The sequence below is a fragment of the Neurospora tetrasperma genome (genome assembly GCF_000213175.1).
Source record: "Neurospora tetrasperma FGSC 2508 unplaced genomic scaffold NEUTE1scaffold_5, whole genome shotgun sequence".
Lineage (NCBI taxonomy): Eukaryota > Fungi > Ascomycota > Sordariomycetes > Sordariales > Sordariaceae > Neurospora > Neurospora tetrasperma.
In genome coordinates, this window is record NW_009799103.1 from 3,177,071 (window position 1) to 3,191,577 (window position 14,507).

At 53.4% G+C, this 14,507-nt stretch overlaps 3 protein-coding genes across 3 annotated transcripts; 2 read left to right on the forward strand and 1 right to left on the reverse strand.

Moving 5' to 3' along the window:
- Positions 1 to 1,536: 1,536 nt before the first annotated feature.
- On the forward strand, positions 1,537 to 9,576 carry NEUTE1DRAFT_67790 (uncharacterized protein; the record flags this gene model as incomplete). The annotated part of the gene is made up of 6 exons (XM_009855275.1): positions 1,537 to 1,578; positions 1,956 to 2,240; positions 2,302 to 2,361; positions 2,434 to 2,549; positions 2,615 to 6,548; positions 6,616 to 9,576. 6 exons carry the CDS (start codon positions 1,537 to 1,539, stop codon positions 9,250 to 9,252), a joined length of 7,074 nt encoding a protein of 2,357 aa, XP_009853577.1.
- Positions 9,577 to 11,513: 1,937 nt separating this feature from the next.
- Positions 11,514 to 13,243, reverse strand: NEUTE1DRAFT_124148 (carbonic anhydrase 2; the record flags this gene model as incomplete). Its single annotated transcript, XM_009855276.1, has 2 exons — positions 11,514 to 12,465; positions 13,209 to 13,243. The coding sequence occupies 2 exons, from the start codon at positions 13,241 to 13,243 to the stop codon at positions 11,703 to 11,705; spliced, it is 798 nt and encodes a 265-aa protein (XP_009853578.1).
- A 583-nt stretch (positions 13,244 to 13,826) lies between these two features.
- Positions 13,827 to 14,360, forward strand: NEUTE1DRAFT_148233 (uncharacterized protein; the record flags this gene model as incomplete). The annotated part of the gene is made up of 1 exon (XM_009855277.1): positions 13,827 to 14,360. The coding sequence occupies one exon, from the start codon at positions 13,827 to 13,829 to the stop codon at positions 14,358 to 14,360; it is 534 nt and encodes a 177-aa protein (XP_009853579.1).
- Between the last annotated feature and the right edge of the window lie 147 nt (positions 14,361 to 14,507).

Genomic DNA, 14,507 nt, shown 5'->3' on the forward strand with positions numbered 1-14,507 from the left:
CAGACAATGGAGCAAACAGCCACAAACCGAACCTCGCTATACACTACCTACACTACATGGTCACTCGTCCCTCTCGACCCCACGTGCTATGTGTTACCGCGCCGATATACACTATAACCTCAACATACACAAACCATGTGCCGACGCAGCCACAAGGCGCAGAAATGTTAGGGAAACACTGAAAGGCCCAGAGCCGCACACTGCTATTTGCTACACTACACTAGATGATGGTCGTAATGGTGGGTAGTGGTGGTGGTTCAGTGCCCAGCCGGTGTGGTTGTTCCTGAGCGTTTAGGCCTCCCGATTGGCCCAATCGGTTGATGTTCTTTCCGACCACTGCAGGTGGATGGACCTAGGCTGCCAGGGGCTGCCAAGCTTTCCCTATTTACATACACTACCTTACACTATACTTCCCTTGCACTGGACTCCTCCCAGCTCCCACCTCACCACCCACCTTTTACAAAATTTCCTACCGTGCCCAGTATCTAGTGTACACGAGGTTGCTCGTATCGCACCCAGACACGCTACTAGTACCGGTATGTACGCTGTATCTGTGGATGACCTGGTCAGTGCGGCGGAGCAGGGGGGTCGCCGTCCGGGTGGACGCTCAAAGAAGAAAGAAGCCAAAAAAAGCACTGGAAAAATGGTGTCGCCTCATCGTGGAACCTTTTCCGGCTTTCCTGCTCTCGCCCTGGCCGCAAGGCCCCTCATCCAACACGACAATTGTTGCGAGCGCAATTGTTGGCCGCCAGCATTGCCGATCATGTCGCGGACATGGCGAAAGGTTTAGTGTACGAATCGAAATGATGGGCTGGCAATCCAGCGAACAAAGCATTTCCTTCTGGTCGTTTCGCAGAACATAGGGTACAGTATTGGCATTCCCTCTTTACATCTCTAGCCTCTCTAGTGTAGGTACACAGTAGCCCGCCTATACTAGCCTCTATGGTTGTAGGGGCCTCCTCCTAGGGCCAACACGTATGGTATCGCGCCCCGCCCCCATCAAGCCGCGCCAAAACTTGCCCATGCCGCCCTGTATGATGGAGATCCGGTGGCGTTCTGCGTTAAACTAAACGCTGTGATATGTGAGATGGACAGTCGAGAAGCAAGGTGCCAAACGCTCCAAAACAGCCCTGACGCCTGACGAGGACGCTACTGGGCCATTTGGACGGCTTCTTCGTCGCAGATACCACCTGGACGGGTGAGAGAATGCCGTTGTGCCTCCTTTTTCTGGGCTCCTTGGAACGTTTTGCTGGTGGGCCGTCCAGACGACATGACACCCTAGACACCGCCGAATAGGGGCCGCACAGTACGGCACCACGTCGCTTGACGTCGAGTGGGCCAGCTGGCGCCCCCAATCGCGCCCCCTTTGTTGGCTGCTACTGGTCAACAGCCCCTTGTCCACCGTGCATCACAGAATGGGTCGGAAGACACGGATATGCCAACAACCATGAACGCATCCGAGCTTTGGCAAGCCATCAGAGTTGCCCCAGAATGGCTGAAGCCCCTTTCTGCCTGGTGGGCCTTCTTGAAAGCTCAATGTTCATGTCGTGGGGTTGCCAGCCACCGACGGCCAGATCCGTTCGTTACGTATCCAACACCTTGGGGCCGCCAGCACATCTTTTCCTCTTCTCAAACTCACGTTCCATATTCTGTATCGTCCTTCATTCGCGTGGCTTGTGTTGGAGATCTTGGGCCGGTTCCGTCGTCGTCGTTCGTTTTACACACGTTTACACGCCTATTACCTACCTGCCCTTACTACTACTACGACTACTACCACCACTACTACTACTACTTATCTTGTCTCTCGTTACAGTACTCGAGTTTTCCTGTCGCTCCCCATGAAGTGGTGAGCGACGGTGACGATGACTCGTCTAGCGTTGTTTTCGATTCGCGCTCTCTTCACAATAGCGACAACATTTACACTCACTGACGCCCTTCGATACGATGCCGAAGAGATAGAATACAATCTCAACCGGAACAAAACCGCCACAAGTCCTCTTGACTACTGGGGCGACCGAACAGAGGATGACCCGAACTTTACATATTTCCCTTCGCCCAAAAACTGGCGAGTACCCTTCTACACCGTCTTCGTTGATCGCTGGGTAAACGGCGAGCCAGACAACGACAATGCCAATGGCACGCTTTTCGAGGCCGATATCATGAGCAATCAGCTCCGATTCGGCGGTGACGTGGACGGAATCATCGACTCGCTGGATTACATTCAGGGACAGGGAGTGAAGGTACGAACGAGCCGACTGCTAGAACCGTAACCATGACGCAAACTAACAAAGACCATCACAGGGAATCTACATTGCAGGCTCCCCCTTTATTAACCAACCGTGGGGTGCGGATTCGTACTCGGTAGGTTCCTCCTCGTTTCAGTCCCGGCCCCCTCGACGACAAGATCCAAAGCTGACCGTTTCTGCTTGCTAGCCACTTGACTTGACTCTTCTTGATAAGCATTTCGGTAATATCAAAAAATGGCAGGAGGCGATCGACGCCATTCACGCCCATGGCATGTGGGTCATCATGGATAACACTATGGCAACGTAAGTGAAGCGTGGTTCTAAACTCTTTTACTCCCGGTCGCGGTGATGGCTGACTTAGCTTGTAGCATGGGTGATCTCATTGGTTTCGAGGGTTACCTGAACACAAGTACGCCTTTCCTCGTGGAGGAACACAAGGTTCTGTGGAAGAGCGATCGGCGTTACCTGGACTTCGACATCGGCAACACATATAACAAGACGTGCGACTATCCAGAGTTTTGGTACGAAGATGGCAAGAGGATCAAGCCTGATGGGCTCAAGGGATGCTACGACAGCGACTTCGATCAATATGGTGATATCGAAGCCTTCGGTGTTTTCCCTGATTGGCAACGCCAGCTTGCCAAGTTCGCCTCCGTCCAGGATCGTCTCCGCGAATGGAAGCCCGACGTGATTGCTCGACTCGCCCGATTTTCCTGCATGACCATCGGCATGTTGGACGTCGACGGTTTCCGTATTGACAAGGCCGTCCAGGTTACGGTTGATGCTCAGGCGCATTTCAGCAGCGCGATGCGAAAGTGCGCAAAGGAAAAGTTCAACAAGGACAACTTTATTGTCGTCGGAGAAATCACAAGTGGTAACACTCTTGGATCTATCTACCTTGGTCGCGGTCGCGAGCCTGAACCAGCCGAGGAGCTTTCGGATGACCCCGTAAAGGCTCTGACCCTCGGCAACGCGACTACCGATGTCTCCAAGTACTTCGTTCGCGAGAAGGGCAACAGTGCCCTGGATGCTGGTGCGTTCCATTATTCCGTCTATCGTTTCATGACCCGCTTCTTGGGCATGAGCGGTAACCTCAGAGCCGGCTACGATTTGCCCACGGACTGGATCGAAACCTGGCACGAAATGATCGCAACAAACGACTTTTGGAATGCCAACACTGGTGAATTCGATCCTCGCCATCTTTACGGTACATCCAACCAGGACGTGTTCCGTTGGCCAGCTATTGAAAAGGGTACTGAGCGTATGCTTCTCGCCTACTTCATCACCACCTTCCTCTTGCCAGGCGCCCCCCTCATGTATTACGGTGAAGAACAGGAGCTATACGCGCTGGACGGCACGGCCGAGAATTACGTCTACGGTCGTCAGGCTATGGCTCCCAGCCCAGCATGGATGGCTCACGGCTGTTTCTCGTTGAAGAACGATCTTTACGTTGATTGGCCGGTCACCAAGGCCAAAGATGGCTGCCGAGATCCGTCCGTCGGCTGGGATCACCGCAATCCTGCTGCGCCCGTGCGCAACATTCTCAAGAACATGTTCGCCATGCGGAACTCTACCCAGCTCGGAGTCCTGGAACACGGCTGGCTGCTTGAAAAGCTTTCCAACCAGACCGATTTCACGTTGCTCAAAGGCAGCGGTGACCCTACGGAACGTGGCATCTGGAGCGTCGTCCGTGGACTCTACCCTGGAGTGCAAGACAAGCTCAAGGACAAACCTGTCTGGTTTGTTTACCATAACCGAGAGAACACAACGACGTACAAGTTCAACTGCGACCAGAGGGAGAGCGCGTTCCTCTCGCCCTTCGATGCCGGAACCAAGGTGAAGAACCTGATGGATGATGGTGATGTTATCACGCTGTCTTCGTCTAACGTCAAGAACAACTATACCAACTCGGGCAAGAACATGGGCTGTCTTTCAGAGGTCACCTTGAACCCATTCGAGTTCCGTGTCTACGTGGATGACCCTGAGGACCGCTGGATGCAGCCGGCACCGATGATCACCAAATTTACGCCAGGACATGACGTGCCTATTGACTCGACAAAAGCAAATGGCCGGATTGACATCTCGTTCGAGTTCAATACCGAGATGGACTGCGATAGCGTGACTAAGTCGCTCACTGTTAACTTGACGCAAGATGGCGTGAACGACCCCACGCAGCTCTCTTGGACCACGCCCAACTGCGAGGTTTTTACACCCCAAGATGCAGACAAAATCAAGTATACGGGAGCAATCAACTCGGCCTGGAGGTGGAATGCTACTTTGACTAATGTTGCTGACGGCATCATCAAGCTCACTCTCGATCCTACCGCCGCAGCGAAGGGCGGCAATGTGACGAAAGGCACTCGCGATCACTTCTTGCTCAGACTTGGCAAACCTTCCAATCCGGTCGTGTGGGGAATGGATGCAACCTACAACTGGGACCTTCTTCAGAGCGTAAGCAACAACCTGTACAAGATCAAGCATAACGCCCCTGGCGCAACGAAATGGCGTTACAGCACCAACTTTGGATCTACCTGGAGCGAGTGGGTTGATTATACCGGCAAAGAGACGTCGGTTACCGGCCAGCAGTGGTCGGGAACTGCTTTGCAGGCCTGGGAGGGCAAGCATATTCAAGTTCAATACTTCAGCAAGCCCTTGGGCTCATCGGCGTTTATTCAGCACTCGGACAAGGGTATCGACTACCAGCGTGTGTTCCCGCACATCAAGCTTCACGGTCCCTTCAACAAGTGGGGTTACGACACCGGCCTGCCGGGCTCGATGGATCTTGTCGGCCACAACACTTGGTCGTTGCATTACATGTATGAATGGCCGGCCAACTTCCAGCTCAACATCTGGGGTATCAACCCGGACAACCAGCCCGATGTCTCCTTCATCTTTGGCGATATTGATGGTGACCACGTTGTGGACCGCCTCCCCCCTAGCAGTCTTGCCAACAACGTCATCAACATCACCGATGCTCCCCCGACGCCCGCTCTTGCGTGGAAGGTTTACTACAACGACGCGACCTGGACGTATCATTTGGAGCCGGCTGGCAACATGAACGTCCAGATTGCTCTCTTCTGGCTCTTCGCAATCCTACCTGTGGCGCTGGCCTGCTTGGCTGGCTGGATCTACGTCACCAGTTTCTACCAAGTCAAGGTCAACAAGTCTGGTTTCGCGACCAAGGGCTGGATGCCACTCAAGATTGGCAACCTCTCGAAGCTCAACATCGCTAACGTCGGCAAGGGCGTTGAGATGAACGCCATTACCCCACCGCCCCCGAGCAGTGCGCTTTCTCCCCTTGGTGCTGCCGGTGGCCGGAGAACCGTGTTGATTGCCACCATGGAGTACAACATTGACGACTTCAAGATCAAGATCAAGATTGGTGGTTTGGGTGTCATGGCCCAGCTGATGGCGAACGCGTTGCACCATATGGACATCGTTTGGGTTATTCCTGTGGTCGGCGACGTTGACTATCCTCTTGAGAAGATGCAAAAGGCCGAGCCCATGTACGTCGATGTTATGGGTCAACCCTATGAGATCGAGGTCTACTACTATGTCGTCAAGAACATCACCTACGTCCTTCTCGATGCTCCTATCTTCCGCAAGCAGACCAAGGCCGATCCTTACATTGCCCGTATGGACGATATTGAAAGTGCCATCTTGTACGCTGCATGGAACTACTGTATTGCCGAGTCCATCCGCCGCTTCCCGGTCGATATCTACCACATCAACGACTACCACGGTGCCGCCGCTCCCCTCTATCTGTTGCCCCAGACAATCCCCGTCTGTCTTTCGCTCCACAACGCCGAATTCCAGGGTATGTGGCCGATGCGTACCCCCGAGGAAGCGAAGGAAGTCTGCGAGGTGTTCAACCTGCCGCCTGAGGTCGTCAAGGATTACGTTCAGTATGGTTCCGTCTTCAACTTGTTGCACGCTGGCGCCAGTTATCTCCGTATTCACCAGCGTGGTTTCGGTGCTGTCGGTGTGTCCCGCAAGTACGGTGATCGTTCGTTGGCTCGTTACCCTATTTTCTGGAGTTTGAAGAACATTGGCCAGCTTCCTAACCCCGATCCTTCCGATACCGCCGACTGGGATCCCAGCCAGGATGCCAATGACCAAGCCAAGGGCGTTGAGGTTGACCAAGCAGCTGAGGAGAAGAGAGGAGAGTACCGTCGCCAGGCTCAAGAATGGGCTGGTCTCGAGGTTGACCCTTCGGCTGAGCTTTTCGTCTTCGTTGGTAGATGGTCTCTTCAGAAGGGTGTGGATCTGATTGCTGATCTGTTCCCCAGCATTTTGGAAAAGGTGAGTCAGCGCTGCCCCATTACATGTCGGTGCCTGTGAATTGTTTGCTGACAGATTTGTGTAATAGTACCCCAAGACGCAGCTCATCGCTGTTGGTCCCGTCATTGATCTCTACGGTCGCTTCGCTGCCCTCAAGCTGGAGAAGCTCATGCAGAAATACCCCAAGCGTGTCTTCAGCAAGCCCGAGTTCACTTCGCTTCCCCCCTACATCTTCACCGGTGCTGAGTTTGCCCTTATCCCCTCCCGTGATGAGCCCTTCGGTTTGGTCGCTGTTGAGTTCGGAAGAAAGGGTGCTTTGGGTGTCGGTGCTCGTGTCGGTGGTCTCGGTCAAATGCCTGGTTTCTGGTACACTGTCGAGTCCATGACGCCCTCCCATTTGATCCAACAGTTCAGACAGGCTATCGAATCCGCCCTTGCCTGCAAGCACAACAAGAGAGCTGTCATGCGTGCGTGGTCCGCCAAGCAGCGTTTCCCGGTCGCCCAATGGGTTAAGCAGCTCGACGACCTGTACAGCGAGTCTATCCGTATCCACATCAAAGAGCAGAAGAAGAAGAAGCTGGAAGTCCTGAGCCCGGGTCTTACTGTGCCCGGTGCCTCGTCGCGTGCTAGCTACGCTGATCCTGGCAGCGGCCGTTCGTCTCCTGGTCCTCTCGCCGTTCCCTCCCGTCCCGTTACCCCCACGCTCCGCGATCTTGCTTCTCCCGATCTCCCGACGCCGGGTGCCCCCTGGGCAGGCGGAAGGTCCGAGTCACCGGGAGCCCGCGACTCGACTGCGAGCTCCATTGCTGGAAACTTCTACTTGCAGCCCGGCGGTGCTCGTGAGAGTACTATGAGTGTAGACAGCTTTGCGATCCGTGCCCAGAATGGAGGACCCATGTCGCCTGGCCTTGGTCCCGATGGCGGCCTTGCCTTCCCTCGTCCTGCGTTCACGCAAGCCCACCGCAACAGCAGCTTGCTCAGTCTTCCGGACGTTGTCGGTGACCGCCACGATCTTAAGCTCCAGAAGGTTGATCAGTTCTTCAACGATACCAACGGCGAATACTATGCGGAATTCGAGCAGATGCTTGAGGCCTTGACCGCTAGCAACTCTTCCAGTGACCTCTGCATTGAAACCTTCTTGAAGAGGAGTGAAAAGGAGTGGTTTGCTAGGTACAGAGACGCGAAGCTTGGTCGCCACAGAGACGCCAGCCGTATGGGCCGGGGTGGTAGTGGCAGACCCGAGTCGAGAGGCGGGGATCGCAGCGAGTCGGTTGTCAGCCGTGGCCGCCAACCTATGCGCAGCGCTACCCCCAGTGGCCTGGCTAGGTCTGTCTTTGAGGAGTCGCCACCGGGTGGGCGCAGCGATTACGACGATGAGTTCTTGTTGGGTGACGGTTACCAGGCTCCCACTGGTCTCAAGAAAACTCTTTCCGTTCGCATCGGTGACTGGCCGCTCTACTCGTTCTTCCTCGCTCTTGGTCAAATCATCTCTGTCAACTCTTACCAGATCGTCCTGTTGAGCGGCTCGCAAGCCCAGACGCCTGAGAAGCTCTACACGGTCGGTGGCGTGTACATTGCTACATCCCTCATGTGGTGGGGTATGGAGCGCAACTTCAAGTCGGTCTACGCCCTGTCTGCTCCCTGGTTCTTCTTCGGTCTCGCCTTCCTTCTTCTCGGTGTTGCGCCATTCATTGGTGACTGGAAGGTGGCTGACAGCGTGACAAGCGCGGCTACCGCCTTTTACGCGGCCGGAGCCAGTCATGGTGCCTTGTCTTTCGCCCTCAACTTTGGTGACGAAGGTGGTGCTCCTACCAGGCAGTGGATTACTCGTGCCCTGATCGTTTCCGGTATCGCTCAAGTCTACAGTCTTGGTCTTTGGTATTGGGGCGCGACTGTCTCGAGCGAGGCTCAGACCATGACCAAGTTCATTGGCGAGTCGGGCGTCCCCCTGGCCCTTGTCATTTGCGTACCGGTTGCCATCTTCCTCTGGGCGATTGGCGCCATTCTTTATGTTGGATTGCCAGACTTCTACCGTCAGTCTCCGGCCACGATTCCCGGCTTCTACATCTCGCTGTACAGGCGTAAGATTGTGCCTTGGTTCTTCGTCATGATCATCCTCCAGAACTACTGGCTGTCGGCGCCCTATGGCCGCAGCTGGAGCTTCCTGTTCTCGACGCAGTTCATCCCCAACTGGGGCATCTTCCTGATGGCCCTCGGTTTCTTCGTGGTGCTCTGGAGCATCGTCCTCTACGGTTTCTCCTACTTTTCGGACGAACACACGTGGCTCCTGCCCATCTTCGCCATTGGTCTCTGCGCTCCTCGCTGGGCCCAGGAGATGTGGGCTTGCAGCGGCATCGGCTGGTACCTCCCGTGGGCCGGCGGCCCCGTCGGCTCGGCCGTCCTCTCCAGGTGTCTCTGGTTGTGGCTGGGCCTGCTGGATAACATCCAGGGCGTCGGTCTCGGTATGATGCTGCTGGCGACACTGACGAGACAACACGTGTTGGTGGTGTTGATTGGCGCCCAAGTGATCGGTTCCATGTTCACGTTGATTGGACGCGCGACAAGCCCCAACGCGCTGTCGCCCAATACGACCTTCCCCGATTTCTCGCAGGGCTTGTATCCCGGCATCGCGAGCCCGTACTTCTGGGTTTGCTTGATCTTCCAGCTGATCATTCCAGTTGGATTCTTCAAGTTCTTCAGAAAGGAACAGGTGGCGAAGCCATAAACGAACTTTTACATCTCTTATTTAATGGCGGAGTTGAGTGTTGATGGCGATTTGATGGTGTACGATGCGGCTCTGCTGCTGCGGCGAAGCTTGGCTGGAGTTGTGGTATTTTCACAGGTCACAGGCTATTATGTGGTGATGGTGGATTTGATGGTGGTGAAACCGGTGGTGTCGAACGTCTTCATACATACACACTCACGCATATACGCAAGCATACGCACACATACGCAAGGCAACTCTCACGCGCAAAGCATATTATTCACATATCATCTATATATATATTTTTGTTTTATCTCCATCACTGTTCGAAGATTGCCAGCGTATATGTGTGTGTGTGTGAGTGTGTGTGTGTTGGGGAGTCGAAGGGATAAAAATACTGGGAATAATTGATTGATCATTGTCGTTGCAGTTTGGATAAAGAGATACCATCATCCGCTAACCTTTTTCCTTATCATCACGTCTCCGTCTTTTTATCATTTTTTGTCTTGTGTAGATCGATCTTTTTTGCGGCGTCATTACAGTACTTATAGAAAGCGAAAAGGGGGAAACGAAGGAAAGGAAGGAAAGAAGGAAATGCGGGAAGGATCAAAGAGAAAGATATATTACTACGCTACGCATCGCATCGCATCGTTGTCACGAAGGGAGTAAACTAGCAACGTTTTCCTTTTTACCCACTCAAGTAGCAGTGGGTGGTATTCTTTTGTATATATATATATACTAGTTAGTCATTATACGAATTTAGTTAATAGATGGGAAACAACTTTTATAAAAGAAAAAAAAAAAACACGTGAGTATGTATCATGAATCTGCCCTTGTGGATGCAATTACCTACCTACCTACCTACCTACCTAGGCATACTCCTCCACGACTAGTACTGTGTGAAACTCTAGGGGGGAAGACAAAGCAGATTACGAATAGGTGTTTGTTAAGGAAGTCCAAGCCACACAATATCCTGGATGGTACTGTCTGTAGTGGAGGAGACTGACTACGCAAAAGTCGCAGGTGGAAAAACCAGGTAACTCAAATCACTCATGTCTAGGAAGGGTTGCCCTAGTGATGCTGATACTAATGCTGATGCTGATGCTGATGCTGATGCTGATGCTGATGCTGATGCTGGTACCAAGATGAAGGAGAAGGGAAGAAAGAGAAACGACTGAGGGACGGAATGACAAGATTTCACTTCACTTCACGTCATGGGGGAGAAGAGATGGGGTGTATGTACCGAAGTTAGGAAAGAGCAAGCCCGTTCTCATGTCACGTGAATCATGTTTCTGGCTGGTGAATTGGTGATACTGCATGACACCTACCTAGAGGTAAAGAGTGCAATGGAGTTCAATACTCACAGTCCAGTCCGTTGGGTCTATTATCACCGACCAAGATGGGGACTTACTTTCCTTGGACGTTGGACAATTGTGGTTAGAGGTCGGAGAAAGACCAGGGCAGGGAATGAAAATGCAGGGGTGAATAAATATCCGGGTGCCGTTACCATTCAACTGTGTCCCATCAGCGTAGTAGAGGTAGGTAGTGGCCGCTTACCCGCGTTCCTACCCCGTCCATTTCCAACCGGAACCGGGCTGGGGACAGTCCCGAGGCCAGGGAAGGAATGGAAACCTAGAGGACAGTGTCATCGCGGATAATGAAATTGTCCTAGGCTGGGGGTTTTGCGCCGGTAGAATAGTGTCTTTAGTGTAACATTGTGTTTCTCAACAGAGAGAAGGAATCATCTCATCACCAACTTGGAGTCTAGTCTCAAGGTTCGATTGGTACTTCAAGATTAGTTACCTACGAGGTAAGATCAGGCAACGAAGAGGGTTGATTCTCGGCAATCCACGATTGAAAAGCAGAGCAGGATCCCTTTCATCTCGTCTGAACTTAGTAGATCGCCCCTGGGTTCGGGGAGCTTGTAGTCCAATAAAAGATGAGAGTAAAGTACCGGAAACAGCACGGACGAAATGTCGAGATGAGACGAGACGAGACGAGACGAGACGAGGGAGGCTCAAGTGCAGGATGCATACGTATTTGGGTTTTTGGCAATGGCAAATCAGGCGTGAAGCCAAACTGGTTGTTGGTGCATGTCAGCCCTACAGGCCGGCCGGGAAGCCCCGCACTTCCTTGTTGGATGATGCTCGTGCAGTAACACTCAAGAGGCATGGACGGTCCACTTATTTACGTCCATCCGAATTGCCAGTCCGTTACGGACATAGGGATGGAGTCATGTAATCGCAACGCCATATGAGAGAGTTGGAGAGATAGACGGGCCATATGGTATACAAGGTTTTATTTTGTTTGTATATATGATCATACCGGATCATACCCCCGGTGCAACACACCAGCCAGTGTCTATAGCCCCCATGCCCAGTTCTCCAAAAAATCGCTCATAAAACTCGCTTTACAGTACATACAATACACACACAACCAAATCCTCCGGACCCCAACCATATATCGATAGCTTAGTTGGTCAGGTTGTAGATCTTTTGGATATCCTTGAGGATGGTCTTGAAGTCGACGTTGAGGTCCTTGAGCATGCCGTCGCGGAAGTTGAAGACCCAGCCGTGAATGATGGGGAAGCCGTTCTCGGCATACGACTGCTGGAGGGCGGCCGTCTTGACCACGTTGCGGCACTGCTCGTAGACGTTGAGCTCGACGAGGCGCTCGTAGCGGGCCTCCTCGTCGGCGATGGCGTCGAGCTCCTTCTCGTGCAGGCGGTAGACGTCGCGGATGTTGCGCAGCCAGGGGTTCATGAGGCCCAGGTCCTTGGGGGTCATGGCCGCCTTGACACCGCCGCAGCCGTAGTGGCCGCAGACGACAATGTGCTTGACCTGGAGGTGCTTGACGGCATACTCAATGACGCTCATAACGTTGAGGTCCGTGTTGCAGACCAGGTTGGCAATGTTGCGGTGCACAAAGGCGTCGCCGGGCTGCAGGCCCGTGATCTGCTCGGCGGGGATGCGCGAGTCGGAGCATCCGATCCAGAGATACTCGGGGTTCTGGCCGGCGGCGAGCTTCTTGAAGAAGTCGGGGTCCTTGGCGACCTGCTCGGCGGCCCAGGACTTGTTGTTCTCAAAGACCTTGTCGTGCGTCTCCTGGAGATACATGGTGATGTCCTTCTTGCTGCGGTCTTTATCGTCGGCGGTGTGGGAGCTGCAGAAGCGGCGCGGGGTAGCACTCGGGAGGATGGTGAGACGGAGGCGTGGCAGGGGAGTCGACGTCGTTCTCGGGACGGCGAGGCGTGATAGGGCTGATGATGCTTGCTTGGAGGAGTGAAGCAGGGGAGAAAGACCCAGACGTGTGCTAAGCATAGTTGAGGGTGGTGGGTTGTGGCCTGATGTGTGGATCGTGGATCGAGGGTCTGGATCTGCGCGACAAATTCTGTGTTACTGTTGCCCGAAGAGGAACCGAGATACCGTCATTGACTAACAGCCGATAGTGACCCTAACCCTGTCTACATACTCTGTTATCAGAGCCAAGGGTGGAGAAGCGAACGGTACCTAGGTACCTGTAGGATAAACGGGCGCCATGCTTGTCCTTCCTGTCAAGCAGAGTGTCGATGTCGAGTCTCTGGACAGCAGGGGAAAGTGCGAGATGGTGTTGCTTCAATCCGTCAGTTCATCATCAAGAAGGGGAGCCGAAGGAAGGACCTTGAGGACGGGTGAGGTTGCCCCTGCCGTGCCTCAGTGGGATTGGGCAATTCAGTTGCTTCAACGCACGCACCTGCTCGCTCAAGCGACTCGAAGCTGCACCCGAACCAATCCGTGTCATAGCATCGCGTATCGTCTCCAGGAAGCTGCGATCAAAATGGAAACCCTCTCGAGATACTCCCCGCTCACTGAGCCGCCAACTTGAGCTGAACTTTCCCAACTATCTTTTGACCAGACCTCCCTTCTGTCACCCGCACTCGACATTCTTTCCGTTGTCATTCCACCCATAGCGCCGAGGTTACTCCTCCAGGGCCTTACCTAGGCAGGACAGGGTAATGACGGACAACGATCATAGCGGCATCACCTTCCTTCGGCTGTCTATTTCAAATATGAAAACTCCCGCCCTTGCTAACTCCCGTCTCTTCCCTTGATCTCAGGCACATCGCTGTCGAGCGCTTGCAAGAAGGCTTCGACCATGCCCTCTGCCAACTGACAGTGGCTCTTGTACTCTCCACGGTCGTCCACTCCTGCCTCGCCTGTTCTGTGCACAGCTTAGTAGAAGGCATCATGGTGAAAAAGACCTCTAAACGCGCTTCACCGTTGGAGCTGGTACTGCGTCCGAGTGATTATATTTATCAGCTCCCCGGCCCTCTTTCATAAGGCCGCACGAAAGCACAGAATCTAAAGTCTCTAGACGCCATCTTACCAATTAGCATTGAGAGCATCGATACACCGTTCTTGTCCAGAGCTCTCCAACACGAATTCGTTGCTCTCTCTTGACACTCTCAGCGTTCTCTCTCTTCTTCCTTCTCCTGCTTCTGATCCCTCGAGTCATCACGCTTGTCATATTTTGATCTACAAGAGTAAGTCACATCGCCCTTCTTTTCCCTGCTACACCTGCTGACTATGAGGCATGGCCATAGGAAAACATCAAAAATGTCCTCGTCAAGTGGCAACTCCGGGCCAGACAAGCCATTTATGTGCGGCATCTGCGACTTCTCCACTGAATCGGCACAAGAATTTTCACAGCACCGAGAGACTCATGGAGTCAAGCCTTTTATTTGCAAATACTGCAATGAACGATACGCAGAGGCTGACCACTTGGGACAGCATCTCGAGACGCACGCTGAAGAGAGGCCTTTCGAGTGCGTAAAGTGCAACAGGAATTTTGCAAACATGGAAGAGTTTGATGACCACATGCTAGACCATTCCGAGGGTTTGTTCGAATGCCCGATATGCAATGAGGAATTTCCAGATCAAGCCACCCGTGAGGACCATGATTGCGAGGGACTATATCCCATCCGGCAGACGTGGCAGTGCGAGAACTGTGACATGGAGTTCGAGGACGAAGACAGTCTGGAAGAACACATGGAACAATATATGGCCAGCTGGCGCACGTGCTTCAGATGCGGGGCACAGTTCCCCGATCGAGACAGCCTTGAAAGGCATGACCATGAGTGCTTGTACTAGTCACCGGGACATCCAGCCCAGACCGTTGAATAGGCGGTTCGAGTGGCCATAAACTTCACCGCCAGAAGCACCTTGCCTGCCAAACCTCATGACATTCGTGACTCGGACTCTGCCCGTTCGACACCAGGTAAGTGTTTAATCCAGTCG